Here is a 17545-nt window from a genome sequence, read left to right on the forward strand (position 1 = left end):
CAGCAATGCTTGAATCAGGGCGTACTTGGCATTTACCTCATCACAACATTGGTAACATCCATTAGTGTGATGTTGCTGCATTTTGGGCATATGATTTCTTGCATTTTACTGCAACACTCATAGCACCTTATACTTAATGACAAAATATCCTGCCTTATTTTATTTCTAACCTTATCTATAAAACAACTTTTAAGCAAACTTCAAGCCAAATAACTATACCCAATTCCTCATTAATGTGGACCTGAACTCTTGAACAGGACAGAAGGAAAATAGAGAGAAATGCACCCTGTATGCATTTAGAGAGTTTAGCTTTTCTAATTCCCCCTTATCTGTGACAAAGCATAAATTGTAATTTGATCCCTCAGCTGTGTCAGCTGACTGCCATGGCAGTGATCTCATTTGTAAACACAGGATGTTAACAATATGTCTGCTTCTATGAAAGAAGGAAGTAGAAAAAGTGCAGATGTATTGCAGGATTTGTATCAGCTGTAACAAAGAAATGTTTTTCTTTAAATGTTATTAAGCTTTTGCTTATCTTTTAGAGCAGAAAGGAGTTCAGGTCCGCTTTAAGCACATTTCAAGCCAAGCAACTATATAACTTTTATTTCACTGTTGTCAATACTTATTTGTGTACTTGCTGGGTACCGAAAAGCTGGTATGTAACATAGATTATGTGAAAAACAAAATAATGTAAGTTAACTCATGAGATATAAACCTTAGTGCATAGAAGCTGTAGTGCGAATGAGCCCTAAAAATTATGGAGCAGTTTAAGGAATCATCGTCATTCCTTGGCAGAGCACGTAATAAAATTGTCCCCAAATATCTAATTCAGTTAAGAGCACATTTTTTTTCTAGAACAGTTTTATTTTTATAGAATGCTTTTGTATGCAAATCATTTACATATCCACTACGCATTGTGAGTCTTAGGGAGGATTAATGGCACGCACAGACATGCTGATGGATATTTTGCCATTATTGTCTAGCAGCTACATTCAGAGAGCTGAAAAGTGGCTAATGGTTATTTTTCATTTCAGTCAGTAGTTGCAAAGTCTTCCTAGAACAAAACTACAATTGGCTGAAGCAAATGATTTATTTCTCCTGCACTTATGTACACCAGCAACTCCATTACTGTCCGATACACACTGCCTGCCTTTTTCATTTTAACTCTATGAACCATGAAAACTGCTGTTAGATGAGAAGGGGTGTTTTCTGAAGCTAGTGTATCTGAACAGTTTGGATGCTGGAGACACAATGCATCATAAATTGTAAAGCCTGAGTAATTCTAGAAGGTTAAGGGACTAAGAAGTAGTTAGATCAATTATACATTTCTAATATATTTAAGATGATGATAATACACCTCCTTTATACAGTTATACAGACCTTTAAAGTGTACCTACTTCCTGCACAAAACAGTGAATGAGAATCAGAAGGGACAAGCACAGTAATGTTGTCTTTAGAGTTTATTGAGCACAACTAGTAGGAAACAGGCCTTAAGGGCTCTGTATGTTACCATTTACTCATGTTCGTTGCATTCTCGCAATACATAGGATGTCAAATATAATGTGTTCTATTACAATAGGAGTAATCAGTGGCTAACCATGGTACCCTCAAATGTCAGAGAACCCATTTCTTTACTACGCAAAATAAGCAACCTCAGAAGCCTTCATGATATATACAGTAAAATTGTAGTTAATATGTATATAGAGATGAATGAAATATCCCGGCTCTGCTAGTCAATCATAGGCTTTGTTCTAAAGCAAACATGGTGACATTACCAGCTGATAAAACATAAAGTACATGCGCCAACAAATGGCTCCCACGCTCCAGAGCTCAGAGCCCCATAAGAAACACATTTACCATCCTGGCTGAATAATGTTCCAAAAGGTCAAATGATCCGCCTGAAACGAAACTGCACAGAAAATAGTGAATATTTGAGGGAAGTTGACACACTTGCAGAAAAGTTTAGGGAGAAGGGTTATGACGATGGGCTTATAGAAAGAGCAAAGTTGGAGGTGGATTTGATACAGCGTAAAGATCTACTGGTAAAGAGAGGTGGAAGGGATTCGGGGGACCACTCACTGAAATTGAACTTAAAATTCTGTTCGCAAAGCGGGGTGGTGAGGAAAATTATAAATAAACATTGGCAAATATTGAAAGAGGACAAATTCCTGAATGATATACTACCCGAATGCCCCTCGTTTATATATAGGAAACCTGGTAACATTGGCCTGAGGGTGGCAATGGCGGCTGGAGGTCCATTAACTAAAAGAAACATGGAGGGGGGATTTGAAAGATGTGGGAGGTGTACCAGTTGTACAAGCACACGAAGTTATAAGAGGGTTGTAACAGTTGAAGGCCCACATGGTAGTTTTAATAACACTCAGTTAATTACATGTGGTACAAGGGGGGTCGTATATTGTTTGGCCTGTCCATGTGGCAAAAAATATATTGGGAGAACCAAGAGGGAACTGCATAAGAGGTTGGGTGAACATTTTAATAATATAAGGAAGGGTTGGGAGGAACACTCTCTGTCAAAACATTTTAAAAGGTAGCATGATTGCCAGGTAAGAGATATTACTTTTTTTGGGTTGGAGGTAATTCCCAGAGATTTAAGAGGTGGGGACTACATTGCCAAGATGTCCAGAGCAGAAAGTAAATGGATGTTTAATCTGGACACCTTGACCCCCAAAGGCCTCAATGAGGAGATGGAATTGTTTGGATTTATGAGATAAGGATATGAAGGAAGTGAGGGATTTATATTGGAATGAGAGGGTTTCGGGAGAGTTGCTGATGAGCAGGGGAGCGGCTGATGTTGATGATGTTGTTCATGATTTGTACTATAAAGTTTTGAATTTAAATTTTAAAATTAAAATTTTTTTTTTATTAAAACCTTTTTTATTTTACTTTACTTTATGTATTATTAAGTTTTTGTCCCTGGAGATTTTGGTCCCTGTAATGCTATGTTTTTGGCGTTGCTAAGGCCTCACACTCGACTCACACTAGCACACAGACTAGGTAAATACATAGCTTACAACTTCACACTGTATTAGGATATTTATTCAATTATTTACATTATTTACAGGTATAGCAGTGAATCATGGATAAGTAATAGAGTAAAGAATCAATACAGTGTGAAGTTGTAAGCTATGTATTTACCTAGTCTGTGTGCTAGTGTGAGTCGAGTGTGAGGCCTTAGCAACGCCAAAAACATAGCAATACAGTCCCCCCCTTTCTTTGTGTATGGGTACATTTTTTCCCCTTTTTAAATATAAACAAAGAAACTGTCACTATTAGGAGGAGGAAGTGCATGTGAGGAAGTCCACTTTAAGAAAGGAATGAGGGGAGGAGTCTGCATACCATAAGAAGATGGTGTCCACTGCTTCATAGTATTCCAACTTATTCTGATGAAGACACCCGAGAGTGTCGAAACATGTTAATAGATCGTATTGGGGCACCCCTTTAGATCATTTGGAATATACTGCTGAGCTGTGTATACCTTGCACAAGGACCCACGCATTATCTGCTGTCAGTAAACCTTGGAACGCAAGGAAACACTAACCAGCGTTGAGACGCAAGGAAGTGACATCACTGCTTGAACTCTGAACCGGAAACGCTAGTGGTGAACTAACAATTTACCTTTTTAGCATTGCATGCAAGCCAATACAACAAGAGGATTGGATGTATTGCGGAGGTTTTTTATGAAGGGATGACATAGTGCCTTTTATATATTTATATATTCATTTTTTTCAAGGAAAAGCTTTTCTTATGCAATTTTATCCTCCTCTTTGAAAACAGCTCATCAGCACACTCCCAGTGTGGGTGTGGGGGATTGTTGTTGGTGTGTGTGTGTGTCTGTATGTGAGAATTACAGGATTTCTAAACATTTTTGATATTTTAAATAAAAAGAATATTTATTTATGGTAAAATCTAGCGCTTCTCATATTTTTCTATAAGGCTTTTTGTGAATGGAGTTGAGAGTTAGGGGTACTCCAACTTATTGAGATAAGCTGCTGGCTATAGGAGGTTGTAGTAACTCCCTCCTTTTCTTACCAATCTGTGGGGATTTGTTTGCTCCCCCAATAGCGCCCCTTAAACTTTTTGATAAAACATAAAGTACCTGCGCCAACAAATGGCTCCCACGCGACAGAGCTCAGAGCCTCATAAGAAACACAGGATTGCAAAAGGGACATAGGGCTGTTGTTTGTTGGCAACCCACAGCTGGCTCAGGTGCCTTATGTTTTAACAGCTGGTAATGCCACCATGTTTGCATTGTAATAAAGCCTATGTTTGACTTACAGTGCCAAGATATTTCATTCATATTTACATACCCTGTGTAAAATTCTTATTTTCTCCTTATTTTTGTTGGTTTCCTCTAAGAACTCTTGCTGTCATGAACACCCCAAAAACATATAGCTACGATAATTGCTTTTCTCATAAAATTTGACCATAGACTAAGGTGAGGTGTTAGGTTATGACAGGATATAAACCCTCACAAACAACATAAACACACAACTAGGGTAGCTCACTGGGTGTTCGGCTAGTGGGTCACTGCTCTCATGCACAAATGTTAGTCCATTCATTCATTCATTCATTCAGTCAGTCAGTCATTCAGTCTGCTGCCATGTGCATTTACATGATCAAGGTTGGAGCTGTGCCATTGCTAACATTCAGTAAAGTCCTCACTAAGAATTGCTTATGCCGCTGTTTTGCATGATATACAGTAAATCTGTCATTATTAAATAACTGGCCTTTAAGTATTATTCTGCATTTCTTATGTCTCCTATGGAAACTGTGTATTAAAGTCCATTTTGAGCTGTTAATGCATTGCCAAATTGTCTCGACATTAGGATACACTCCCAGTCAGCTGCCATCTTTTTGTATTTAAAAACAGCTAATTGAGGAATTCTCATGAATCAAACTGGCCAATCAACGCTGTCAGCTTCTTTGCTGACATATGGGGGTTTCCATTTAATGCTGTCTTTAGACCACACATTTATGGACTGTATATGTTTAAAAGCTGAAAATTAGACTTTGTGATGCTATGAAGGCTAAAACAACTCACTAGGGACGAGCGAGCAAGAATCCTAAATTAAATCTCACATTTAATCTGGCCTTTCTTGCTCCATCTCAGGGCCAATTGCCTCCTACTGCTGCCTTGCAATACTACATTGACACAACCTGTATGCACATTTCTGGGGGGCATACTGATGCAGTCCACCCAGTTCATGCTGCCAGCTAGCAATGTGGTCCATACTACATCTCAGGGCCCACCATCTCCTCCTGCTGCTGCTGCATCAACACTGCTTGTATGTAAACTTCTGGGTTGCATTGCTGATGCACTTCACTCTGCTCATGCTGACAGTTAGCAATGCGATCTCCATGTATACTCACCGTCTCGGTACCTAAATAGGACTCTCCTGGATTGTAACCATCTTATTTTAATTTTTAATATTTGAAATCTACCGTATATACTCGCAAGCAAGCAGAATTTTTGACCCCCCAAAAGTGGGCCAAAAGTTGGGGGGTCGGCTTGCTTGCGAGTCATGTCCCCCCGGCCGCCGCCGCCGCTGCTGCTATTTCCTTACCGGCGGCTTCCAATATTCCCATCTCCGTCTCCGTGCAGGGCATGTAAATAGTTCACAGCAGCTCGCCCAACGGCGGCAGCTGTGTGATGACGGAGGAAGTGTAGAGAGAGCGGTTCCCATAGTAACGGTGATACATATCGCTGCTACAGGAAGTCGCTCCCTATGCTTCCTCCGTCATCACACAGCAGCCGACGTGGAGCGAGCTGCTGTGAACTATTTACATGCCCTGAACGGAGACGGAGATGGGACTATTAGAGGCAGCTGGTAAGGTAAAAGCAGCAGCAGCAGCGGCGGCGGCGGCCGGGGGGGGGAACTACCTACCTACCTACCTACACTGAGCACTTTACTGGGGCACTATACTAGCTATACTGGGGCACTATACTAGCTATACTGGGGCACTATACTAGCTATACTGGGGCACTATACTAGCTATACTGGGGCACTATGCTAGCTATACTGGGGAACTATGCTAGCTATACTGGCCACTATACTACCTATACTGAGCACTATACTAGCTATACTGGGCACTATGCTAGCTATACTAGGGCACTATGCTAGCTATACTGGGCACTATACTACCTATACTGAACACTATACTAGCTATACTGGGGCACTATGCTAGCTATACTGGGCACTATACTAGCTATACTGAGCAATATACTAGCTATACTGAGCACTATACTGGCTATACTGGGCACTATACTAGCTATACTGAGCACGATACTAGCTATACTGGGGTATTTAACTAGCTATACTGGGCACTTTACTAGCTATACTGAGCACTACCTACCTATGCTGGGCACTATACTAGCTATACTGAGCACTATACTAGCTATACTGAGGCATTACCTACCCATACTGGGCACTATACTAGCTATACTGGGACACACTGGGGGGATCACACGGCCAGCATCTCCTACCCCCGGCTTATATGAGGGTCAATCATTTTTTCCTGTTTTTTGGGGTAAAAGTTGGGGGGTCGGCTTATATGTGGGTCGGCTTGCTTGCGAGTATATATGGTAAGTTTAAACTTATGACTGTCTCCAGTTAATAACACAGTTTTTTATTTAAATTTGATCAATTCCTATACATACATACATACATACATAACTTGAATGTTTCATCTGTTCCCGGTACTCTAATGTGTTTTTCAGTCATTTGGGCCTTTTATGACCTTTAATTAGTTATTGGTGAAAGTTAAGCTACAGCCCACCTGAACTTCACCTGTAATTTGCAGAGAGCCTGTTATTTACAATCCTGGGCCCATATGCAATTATTTTTTTCTCTCGAGTTTTCTTCTAGGTAATATTTTTACACCTTGTAAATAAAATGCTTTTAAACCACCAGTTAGCAAAACAATACTCAAAATAATTTTAATAGTGGTTTTTCATCTACTTTATTGCACTTTTTCAATTGCAAAGTGCTGAAAAGTTATTTTAAAAATAAGTTGAAAAATTATCTTCTAGGAGAAAACTCAGGAGTAAAAGTTAATTGCATACGGGCCCTGGATTCTTAACCCTCAGAGTGAAAAAAATAAACTCAGACAGGTTCTAAGTAAAACTGAGACTGTACATACAAATGCTTCTGTCATCATGTTACATGCTATTTCAGGTACCCCTTAAAAATAACCAAAGCTCTCTATTTGTACCTGAGAAAACTTGGAAAAATTATTAACTCTTCTATAAATCTTTACTTCCTTAACTTATCCATCACCGCACTGTCATTTTCCACCACTGCTCTATTCCCTCAGCAAATCTCTTTGTACTTCCGGTCCTTTGGCTGGTCCCCCATCACCTTGGTTCCCCTAATTGTTCCCCTGTCTCTCTGGCTTGCTCCTAGTCCCCAAATTACCACTCTGATTCTCCTGCCAAATTAGCCTAATATCACTGGTCTCCCTGCCAATGCAGAGCATCCATTTGAGGCAAGCTGGAAATATAGCCACCTTTTCTTGTTCTACTGAGCCTCCAATTGCCATTCAGCCACTGCCCCTCATGTCCTCCACTCACCATAGTGCTCTTTGCTACCTACTGCCATCATTTAGCCTCACTGTGCTTCCGTCTCAATGTAATATGCATAACCTATGCACATGCTGAATGGCAGCTGCATGAAAGCAAGCAGCAATGGACATGTTGTCAATCAGGTGGTATAGCAGGCAGCAACTAAAAGAAGAAGATAGACATGGCAGAATAAGGAAAGATAAATAACCTCAGCACACTCGATATGCATGCTCTGCATTGACAAGTGTATGAGTGGCAGCAGGAGTAGTTTGTCAGGTAACCAGGGGGGAAAGCTGAGAAACCAGAAGCATCAGTTAACTGAATAGAAGCCATGATTTCATCTGTAATGTCATGTTAAGGCCAAATAATCTTTTGTATTTTCGCATTTATATGGTAGTTCAGTCAGTTCCTTGTAAACTTTGCACAAAAGTAAAGTTGAACAGTGTTTTTTATTTATTTATTTAATACTTTGCTGACAGTCTTTTTTTCTCTTTGCTTGAGATTGCATCTCATGTCATTAAGAGTTTGTACATAATGACTTTGTAAGTCTTTAACGTCTGTTTAAAGTTAAAACAAGAAATCAGCATTAGCAGAGTCAGGGAAGGCATTGCACTGAAGGGCTTCATCATTTAATTAACTTAATTATACGGTTCTATACACATCGGTGAGTCCAAACATGCCAAAGGAGATTCCTCATTGGACCAAGTGGCAAAAACAAAAGTGCATTATATGAATTATTTATTAAGTTTATCAATGACATATTATGTGTTTTTGCCTTTCGTGTATTTATTACAATAAGTTTGCATGAATTTAAAAAATAGCTATGGAAATTTAGCTTTTTTATTATTTACTAGTAAAAATGCCCTGCCCGTTTAATAATAGGTTGCTAGGCAAGTGGCCATGTGCCAAGTGTGACCTTGTGTGCACGCCGTGACCCCCCATGCACGCACATCCCTGAACCACACACGTGGCCATGACTCGCACACATGCCCACAGGCGCCCCATGCCCATCCACGGCCAATGCCCAAAGCCTACCAGTGTGCCACACATATGCGATACCCAGCTGGCACAGACACAGGGACACAGGAGGATGCAGGGACAGGGGATTACTATTTTATGTATCTGTCACAATGTCAGCACATTAAATCTAAACTCTTATTTTACATAAAATTAACCCTGGCTGGCTACTTCCGCTCTTCATCCATTCCTGACCACTAGTCCCTTCATGTTAATGTCCATGTTTTGAAGCCATTCAGCACTGCTTTTTGGTCCTCCATTTCTTGAAGGAGGGTCTATAGTAGAGAAGTATTGGCTTCCTTTCACTAGAGATAGCTAATGAGATGTTAATAATTGCATCTTCCATGCAAAACTAATGCAAATTTTATGCAGCTTGGTATTGGACCAATGAAAATTGGTAGAATTGGGTATTGGGGAAAGGCTAGGTTAGAGTTGGGATGTAAAGCAGTAATGAATAGATATACTGGGTGCGTACTGAAAAGGGAAGGAGTTAATGGGCTTGATTCACAAAAGCGTGATAACTCAGTTTTCACGTGTAAAGACTTTGCACATGCAAATGTGCGTGTAAAAGCTTTGCACGTGCTAAGTATCATTATCATGTGCTAAGTATCATTATCACATGAAGTCACTGCAGATCACGCGAATGGAATGTAGATCATGAATTATTACTGTATACAGTACATAAAGCGACGCGCATTAAACTTTGCGCGCGCCGTATAACATTAACTCTCATGTTAATGTAAGCTTGATTCACAAAAGCGTGATAACTCAGTTTTCACGTGTAAAGGCTTTGCATGTGCAAATGCGCGTGTAAAAGCTTTGCACGTGCTAAGTATCATTATCACGTGCTAAGTATCATTATCACATGAAGTCACTGCAGATCACGTGAATGGAATGTAGATCATGAATTATTACTGTATACAGTACATAAAGCGACGCGCGTTAAACTTTGCGCGCGCCGTATAACATTAACTCTCATGTTAATGTAAGCACATGTATACAGTAATAATCCATGATCTACATTCCGTTCATGTGATCTGCAGTGACTTCACATGATAATGATACTTAGCACTTGATAATTATACTTAGGACATGATAATGATACTTAGCACATATCACATGCAAAGCGGCTTATCACTGTCGTGCTAAGTGTTAGCATGCTTTAGTGAATCAAGTCGCTTGTTTGTTTTAAGCAAGGGAGAAAGGCAAGGTTGGTCTAGTCACAGAATGTGGGATTGAAGTTAGGATTAGGATAAATCGGGGCAGATAAGGTGTTGTGAGTGACACTGAAAATGAAGATATTTAAGGTAATGCTATTAAAGCCCTAGTCAGTCTACCACATATTTAAATGTATTAATAGCAAATTTGCATAAATTAGCAATGCATACAGTTTTGTGCATTGCATGTCTGTACTTGCAAAAAACATACTTGAAATACCTTGCTGGTTGAGTCCTGTAGCTCCTTTATTGAATAGCAATTTTACTGGACAGAAAACTGTCCACACTCTTTCCTCTATCCACATCTCTATCCACATCTTTACCCATACATAACGTAGTCAGAGAAAAGCTGGGAGGAGGCAGCAGCCAGCCTCTCCTTGCAAGCTCAGATAATTTGACCTCTCCCACCTCCTCACTCTGCTGCGAGACTATCTCCTTGTGGTCAGATCTGCAACTGCATCTCCATCTCATAATAAAAAGAATGCCTTGAGTTGCAATGTTGGCCATAAAGTTAAAGGAAAACTGAAGCGAGACTGATATGGAGGCTGCCATATTTATTTCCTTTTAAGCAATGCCAGTTTCCTGGCTATCCCATTTATCCTCTTCCTTTAATATTTTAACCATAGCCTCTGAATAAGCATACACAGGTGTTTCTAACATTATTGTTAGAACTGACAAGGTTAGCTGCATGCTTGTTCCTAGTGTGATTCAGACACTACTGCAGCTAAATAGATCAGCAGGGCTGCCAGGCAACTGGTATTGTTCAAAAGGAAATAAACATGGCAGCCTCCCTATTCTCCTCACTACAGTTGTCCTTGAATGCCACATGGGAAAGTGATTTAGGCTTCAACCATCACATCTTTCACCTAGGTTAAATGATACTGGAATATGGATAAGGTAAATAAATGTCCAGGTTAGTGCATGTCTACAGGCCCACTGTTTCAATTATCTTTCTGGGTCCATGCATCTTACGTCCTTTCTACGCACAATGTTATTGTCACTGGCCATGTGCAAGCCTGACCAGTCATTAGAGATGGCCCGAACGGTTCCCGGCGAACTTCGGTGGTTCGAGTTTGCGGAGAACTGCAAACTTTTGCGGAAGTTCGATAGTGCATCAATAGGGTCAACTTTGACCCTCTACATCACAGTCAGCAGGCACATTGTAGCCAATCAGGCTACACTCCCTCCTGGAGCCCCACCCCCCCTTATAAAAGGCAGGCAGCATCAGGCATTGGACTCACTCGTGTGCCTGCAATACTTAGAGAAGGGCGAGCTGTTGTGCAGAAACCTATAGGGAAAGCTTAGTTAGGCTCTTGTAGGCTCCTTAGCTTGCTCCTTGCTGATTCTTATTGCTAAAAAAGCACCCCTCAACAGCTCTTTTGAGAGCTAATCTTGTTCTTGTGATCTATTTTTTTTTTGTGTGGCCCACTTGCATTATATACAGCCCTGTCAGTCAGTCGCAGCTGGCCTTTGGCCCCTTGGTGGTATAATTACTACTGTGCCAGGTGCACATTATAATACCCATTACTGCATATACCTACCTGTTGTTTACTTCAGTGCACCCAGCTACCCATGTGAGTGCACACAGTGTCACTGTGCCTGTCCAGTACCTGTCTGTGTGTGACAGGTGCACATTGTAATACCCATCACTGCATATACCTACCTGTTGTTCACAGTGCACCCACCTACCTATGTGAGCACACGCAGTGTCACTGTGCCTGTCTGGTACCTGTCTGTGTGTGACAGGTGCACATTGTAATACCCATCATTGCATATACCTACCTGTTGTTCACTTCAGTGCACCCACCTACCTACATGAGCGCACGCAGTGTGATATTCAATACCACCAGTCACTGTACCTGTTCATGGTACGTGTGTGTGACAGGTGCACATTTGTAATACCCATCACTGCATATACCTACCTGTTGTGTTCCATGCACCCACCTACCTATGTGAGTGCACGCAGTGTGATAAACCACTCCGTGCATACCTGTTAACTGCACCTGTGTGACTGCACATTGTATTAGTCAAGTCAGTGCATATCTTTCACTTCATCCCCCCAATATGGACAAAACAAAAGGCAGAGGCAGGCCACCTGGCAGGTCTGTTTGAGGTTGCGCTGTCGTGATTTCGCCCTGAACCAAAGTACAGTGTTCAGAAGAAGGAATGTGCCATCAACCCCCAATATTGTCAGGACGTAGTTGACTATTTAACACAGAACACCTCATCTTTCTCAGCTTCCGCACGGAAGCATGACATATCTTCCTCCTCCTGCTCTGATTCTGGCACCCCACTTAACACTCAGTCGTCCGCCACCACCAAAGTGCCATCACCCCAGGGCTCAGCGGTGTGGAAATTTTTTGTGTGTCTGCCTCAGATGAGAGCAATGCCATCTGTACTCTCTACCACCGAAAATTGAGCCGTGGAAAGACTAACACCCCCGTAGGGATAACTACCTCACGAAGGCACATGATTACAAAGCACAAACTACAATGGGATGACCACCTGAGGAAAAGCAGTACAAAAGCAAAGCCACACACCGCAGTGGAAGATACCAGGCCGCAATTTTTTCTCAAAAAAGGCGATACCTAAACTGTACCGTAATGTTGAAAGGCAAGTGGTGACATCTCTGGCACACAGCGTTGGGTCAAGGGTCCATCTGACTACATATGCCTGGTCTGCAAAGCACGCTCAGGCCTGCCCGAAAACTAAGTCAGTCCCCACACACAGCATCTCTGCCTGCACGCCGTGTGACTGCCTGCCCCAAGACTAAGTCGGTCCCCACACAGCATCTCTGCCCACAGGCCGGTGGACTGCCTTCTCTGCCACCACCAACAGGGTCCAGGACTCCAGGCGGATTCCTGAATTTTTAAGGCCGCTGTTGCAGCGGCCGCTATAATAATTTTTCTGGTGCGTGTACATGCCTGCCTAATTTTACTGGCTGCACTGCAGCTGCAACAACAAAACAAAAGGCATATACATGTGCCAATTCCCCTTCTTGATCATTAGCTTGCCGCGGTGAAGGGGCTTGCATATCACAATGAAGCAATGACCACCGGCTATACGAGTGCCTTGGGGGGGGAGGCACACCCACGATAATAAGGTCATTGCTCCATTGTGGACAGACCAAATTTGATCAGCTGGACAGTCACTGTTCTGTCATTCAGCTACCACAGCCCCGTGACCATATGGGCTGGAAAGTCGCCATCACCTGCACTCTCGTCATGGTGCGCACCAGTCCAACACGGCCGTCACAACACAAACAGCTGTTTGCGGTGCGTTACACAGTGAATTGGTGTGACAGTGTGAAGCAATACTCTAATTACACTCCCTGATTGATGTATACACATGCAAGATGTTTTAAAGCACTTTAGGCCTGCAATTTAGCATTCAATGTGATTTCTGCCCTTAAAACGCTGCTTTGCTTCAAATCCAGATTTTTCCCCGGGACTTTTGGCGTCTATCCCACTAATCCATACAAAAACTCAGATGTTAGACCTTTGGAACATCTTTTCCATCACTTTTGTGGCCAGCTTAAGTGTTTCTAGTTTTCAAAGTTCGCCTCCCCATTGAAGTCTATTGCGGTTCGCGGAAGTTCGTGCAAACCAAACTTTTGCGGAAGTTCGCGTTCGCAAACCGAAAATTGGAGGTTCCTGCCATCTCTACCAGTCATACATAATCATGCGAGTGGCAGGCTGTGCATGTGTTTATATGCAGGGAGTCTACACATGGTGACATGCATGCTTGCCTGGCAAAATATTTACCTTCAGCACTTTTGGCAACAGTTGTTGTGAGCTACTACCTTATGATTTCATCATGCCACTTATGCTGTATCCTTGTTACTGGATTGTCTAACTTTAATTGACCTACATTCTGATGACTGCCCTTATTCTCATTCTCATGCTTGAAGCTCATTTGCTGTCTGCCTTGATCTTAGCTTGAAAACAAACATCTTTAATAACTGCATGTTGCAGGGCTACCTCTGCAGCTCCAGTTCAGTCCTACAATTTAAAAACAGAAAATTAGCTAAATGCAACCCTTAATCTCCCAGTGGGTGCAGAGTAAATTCAGGAGCCAGCTATACCTGAACAGCCGATGATCAACCCACTAAAAAGATTACATTATTACTTTATTAGTGCTATGTGTGATCCCTTTTTTTTTTTTTTTTTGTTTTTTTGAAAAAACAGCTACTCAGACAGGAATTGAGGGAAAATGTCATCCATAAGTAGGAGAAATCAGGCACACATGTTAACCTTTTACCTCCCTATTAATGTAAGTTAGCAATTCCATATCTACAAAACATAACAGAGTGTGATATAAAAAGTAAAACAAAATGTTGCATAACAATAATTATTTTTATAATTCTTAATGTTTCTTTCTAATAATCTTTATGTCTTTATGGTAACTACAAAAATCACTGCTTATCTCATATGCAGTAATCATACAATTACTTGCTTGGATATGATGTAAACATTATTCAATTTTCATGCAAATTAATTGAATTTGTCTTTCATCTTGATAAATAGCATTAGCGCTATAATTTAACTTGAGCCAAAGCCAAAATAATTTGTAGATGTTGCATTCCTTTAATTTAATAAATTAGATTTTGAAAATCACTGTAATATCTTTTTAACAAAATAGAACAGTCTTCTGTGAAGTCATGTGTCTTTTTAGTCAAGTTCTTAAAATGTTAGGTCTCAATTAACTTAGTAGCTTAACATTTTATACATTTGCAAAAGATAAATAAGTATTTTCTATGTACAAGATGTCTCATCCACTGTGTGCACGTGTGTGTGTATTGCATTGCATAATTAGTTAACCCCTTTCACGTGTCCACATATTATAGTGCTTAGACAGCCCATGATGGGTAGAAATTACCTTACCTTACCCCCTTTAATTTGTTGCCTACCCCCACTCCTGCATGAGGCATTCCTGCAATGAGAGGCTGTTATTGATTTTCACAATAGACTGATGAGCTGGACACTGGACATTCTATCTGATACACTCAGTAGCTGTACTCCATATGTCTGGGTGCAAAATATAACAGCACAGACTATTGCCCACTAAGAAATCCAACACAATTTAGGACACATGAACTCCTAGAAAAGTTTGAGATGTAAATAGAGAGCCAATACGATTTCAGTAAGCTGCAGGAGAGATAAGCATTCCCAAAATGTGTGAGGTTAAGGGGTATACTACCAGGGTAAGCTTTGATCCTAGCAGTATAAAGTCAGACTAATCTCCCTAATGGTGAGAGGTCACACAGTACCCAGTGGTCAAGGACAAGGGTTTTAACTATCCACATTAGAAAAAGATAAAAGCTCACTCAACAATGGTTAAAGCCAAATGTTTTCTTTAATAAGACAACTTAAAATACATAGATCACAACCCCACTCGACACATCTGCACACCTCAGATGAAGCTTGACATCCGCTCTGTGAAACGGTCGTAAGGCCGTGCACCCACTGGCACCCACAGCTGCCTCCTCCTCACCCAGGTATAGTTACACAAGTAATGCACAGATTATACAGACTTTGATCATCTTCAATGTCATGACCTTCACGCAATGTTTTTACACTGCACTGTTGCATTTTTGTACCTATTTTTGCTACGATTCAACTATATTGCCAGACTTTTCCTGTCTCCTGGATATTGTGTCTGTTGGTAAGGGAAGCCCAATCACAAATGATCCAAAATACCAATCTTCAGTCTTCCTTGATTTCAGTGGGATTTGAATTTAGATTCTGCTGAAATGTAACACATTAACAGTGTGCGCAGTTTGGCACATGTGCTCTTGAACCAAACTGGGCACTATTTGGTCTACACCAATGCATTTTTACTGTATTACCTGAAAACTGATTGAAACTATTTGGTGTGCTTTGGGGCATTAATTCAAGCATCAGTGCATCTGTAAGTTATGATTCATTTGTCTGACCAGAACATTTGTGCTTAGAATACAGTTGTTGGTGGCAGGATTTTTTAAATCAGTTTTATGATCAGGAAGGCTTAGTAATTGCAGGATTACAAAGACTAGAGGGGATCTAAAAATCTATCTATTAAATACTGTATGGTGATAGAAATATAATGCGGTGATCGTAAAAAGGATGCACAGTAAGCCAAACATTACTTTGGGCTAAACAATAGAATAATATGCAATTACTTAAAGCACTGATGCTTACATTTAAAGCATGTATAATAATGATGTCCAGTTTAGGTTACATTGTAGAACATTGTGTTATTCGTGGCCGTGCTAAATCTTCCTTCTGTCTCACTTCTGTCCCAGCTGTATTATGAATGCATCACAGTTAAGAAACCTTAGGTCTCTGCTCACTCTTTACCTAATCTCCTGTCAGAGAATGAAGGAACCTTTAGGGATACCTTCTTGAGCAAGCAATACAAGCAAAAGTGTGAGAAATTAGGGCTGAGTGTCCCGCAGGATATCATCAGTATCACTTCTTACTGCTAATGGTAAAATGCAGAGAGTATACTTAGCATTTTATAGCTATGATGGAATATTAAGCAAGGTGCATATTGAGATAACAGTCAAGTCTGACCTGCTTTAACCTGCAATTTGCAAATTGTTCCTCGTACAGACATGTAAACTTGGCATGCAGCCAAACAGTATATACTGTACTGTACTGTACTGTACTATAGATAGGAGTCCAACCAATGCCTAAGAATACAACAGCAATCAAAATAAAATGTGTAACATAACCAGTTCCAGAAGAAGTGGAGGTTACCCAAAATAATCACAAATAATTATTTTTGGAGACAGGAGCTTTGTTTATTTATACAGTTTTCCTAGAAAATGTAAGGATTTTTATTCAGTTTTGTTGTATTTAGCTGTAATAACTAACCAAAGAGTTTTCATTTGATTTATGTATGTAATTTATTTATTTTTTCATAAAATGCACTGTATTCTTTCCTAGAAATCCAAAATCCCAACCTATGAAAAGATGTGGGCCTTTATGAATAGTAGGAGCCAGTCGGTGCTTGTCAAAAATAATGAAGAAGGTATTCAGCGTGTGCTCACCTCTGATTATGCCTTCCTAATGGAATCAACAACCATTGAATTTGTCACGCAACGCAACTGTAACCTGACACAGATTGGAGGCCTTATAGATTCAAAAGGTTATGGAGTTGGAACTCCCATGGGTATGTTGCATGTCAATTATTTTGTCATTGTTCATTTATCTTAGTTGCAGTAAGAAAAAGAATGCAGCAACAACAAATACACACAGTTACATGTCTTATAAATTATACAAGATGCATAGAGTTTGTGTTTTTTTCCCCACACAATTTTAACTAATCATCTAAATAAAAGTAAATCATGAAAGGTAAGATAGTTTGGTAGTAAATATTATCCTAAGCACAATTTAATATTTACAAAAATACCTCAAAGCATATTGTTATGACAATGTTGTTGCTGCTGATTATAAAAAAGGATATTTAACAGAGTTAGTAGTAAGGAAAGGATGATAGGTGTTCTCTAGAAATTTGTAAAAGTTCACACTACTAATAACTGCCTAACATACTCCTATAATTAGTTTACATGTGTACATCTAGTAATTAAAGGACACCTGCCGGAAGAGGAATATGGATATTTCCTTTTAAATAATACCGGTTGTCTGGCATCCTGCTGATCCTGCTGATCTTTCGTGCATCAGTAGCAGGGAAATTGCTAGCCCCAAAGATCAGTGGCATGTGCCCAGGATCTATTCTGGGGTGC

At 40.5% G+C, this 17545-nt stretch overlaps 1 protein-coding gene across 1 annotated transcript in view; it reads left to right on the plus strand.

Moving 5' to 3' along the window:
- Positions 1–17545, plus strand: part of GRIK2 (glutamate ionotropic receptor kainate type subunit 2) — an 853883-nt gene that overhangs the window by 761065 nt on the left and 75273 nt on the right. The window contains exon 15 of the mRNA XM_068231225.1: positions 16746–16971. Coding sequence (XP_068087326.1) covers positions 16746–16971 — 226 coding nt within the window. The remainder of the gene's footprint in view (positions 1–16745; positions 16972–17545) is intronic.

Source organism: Hyperolius riggenbachi, chromosome 4 (assembly GCF_040937935.1).
Source record: "Hyperolius riggenbachi isolate aHypRig1 chromosome 4, aHypRig1.pri, whole genome shotgun sequence".
Lineage (NCBI taxonomy): Eukaryota > Metazoa > Chordata > Amphibia > Anura > Hyperoliidae > Hyperolius > Hyperolius riggenbachi.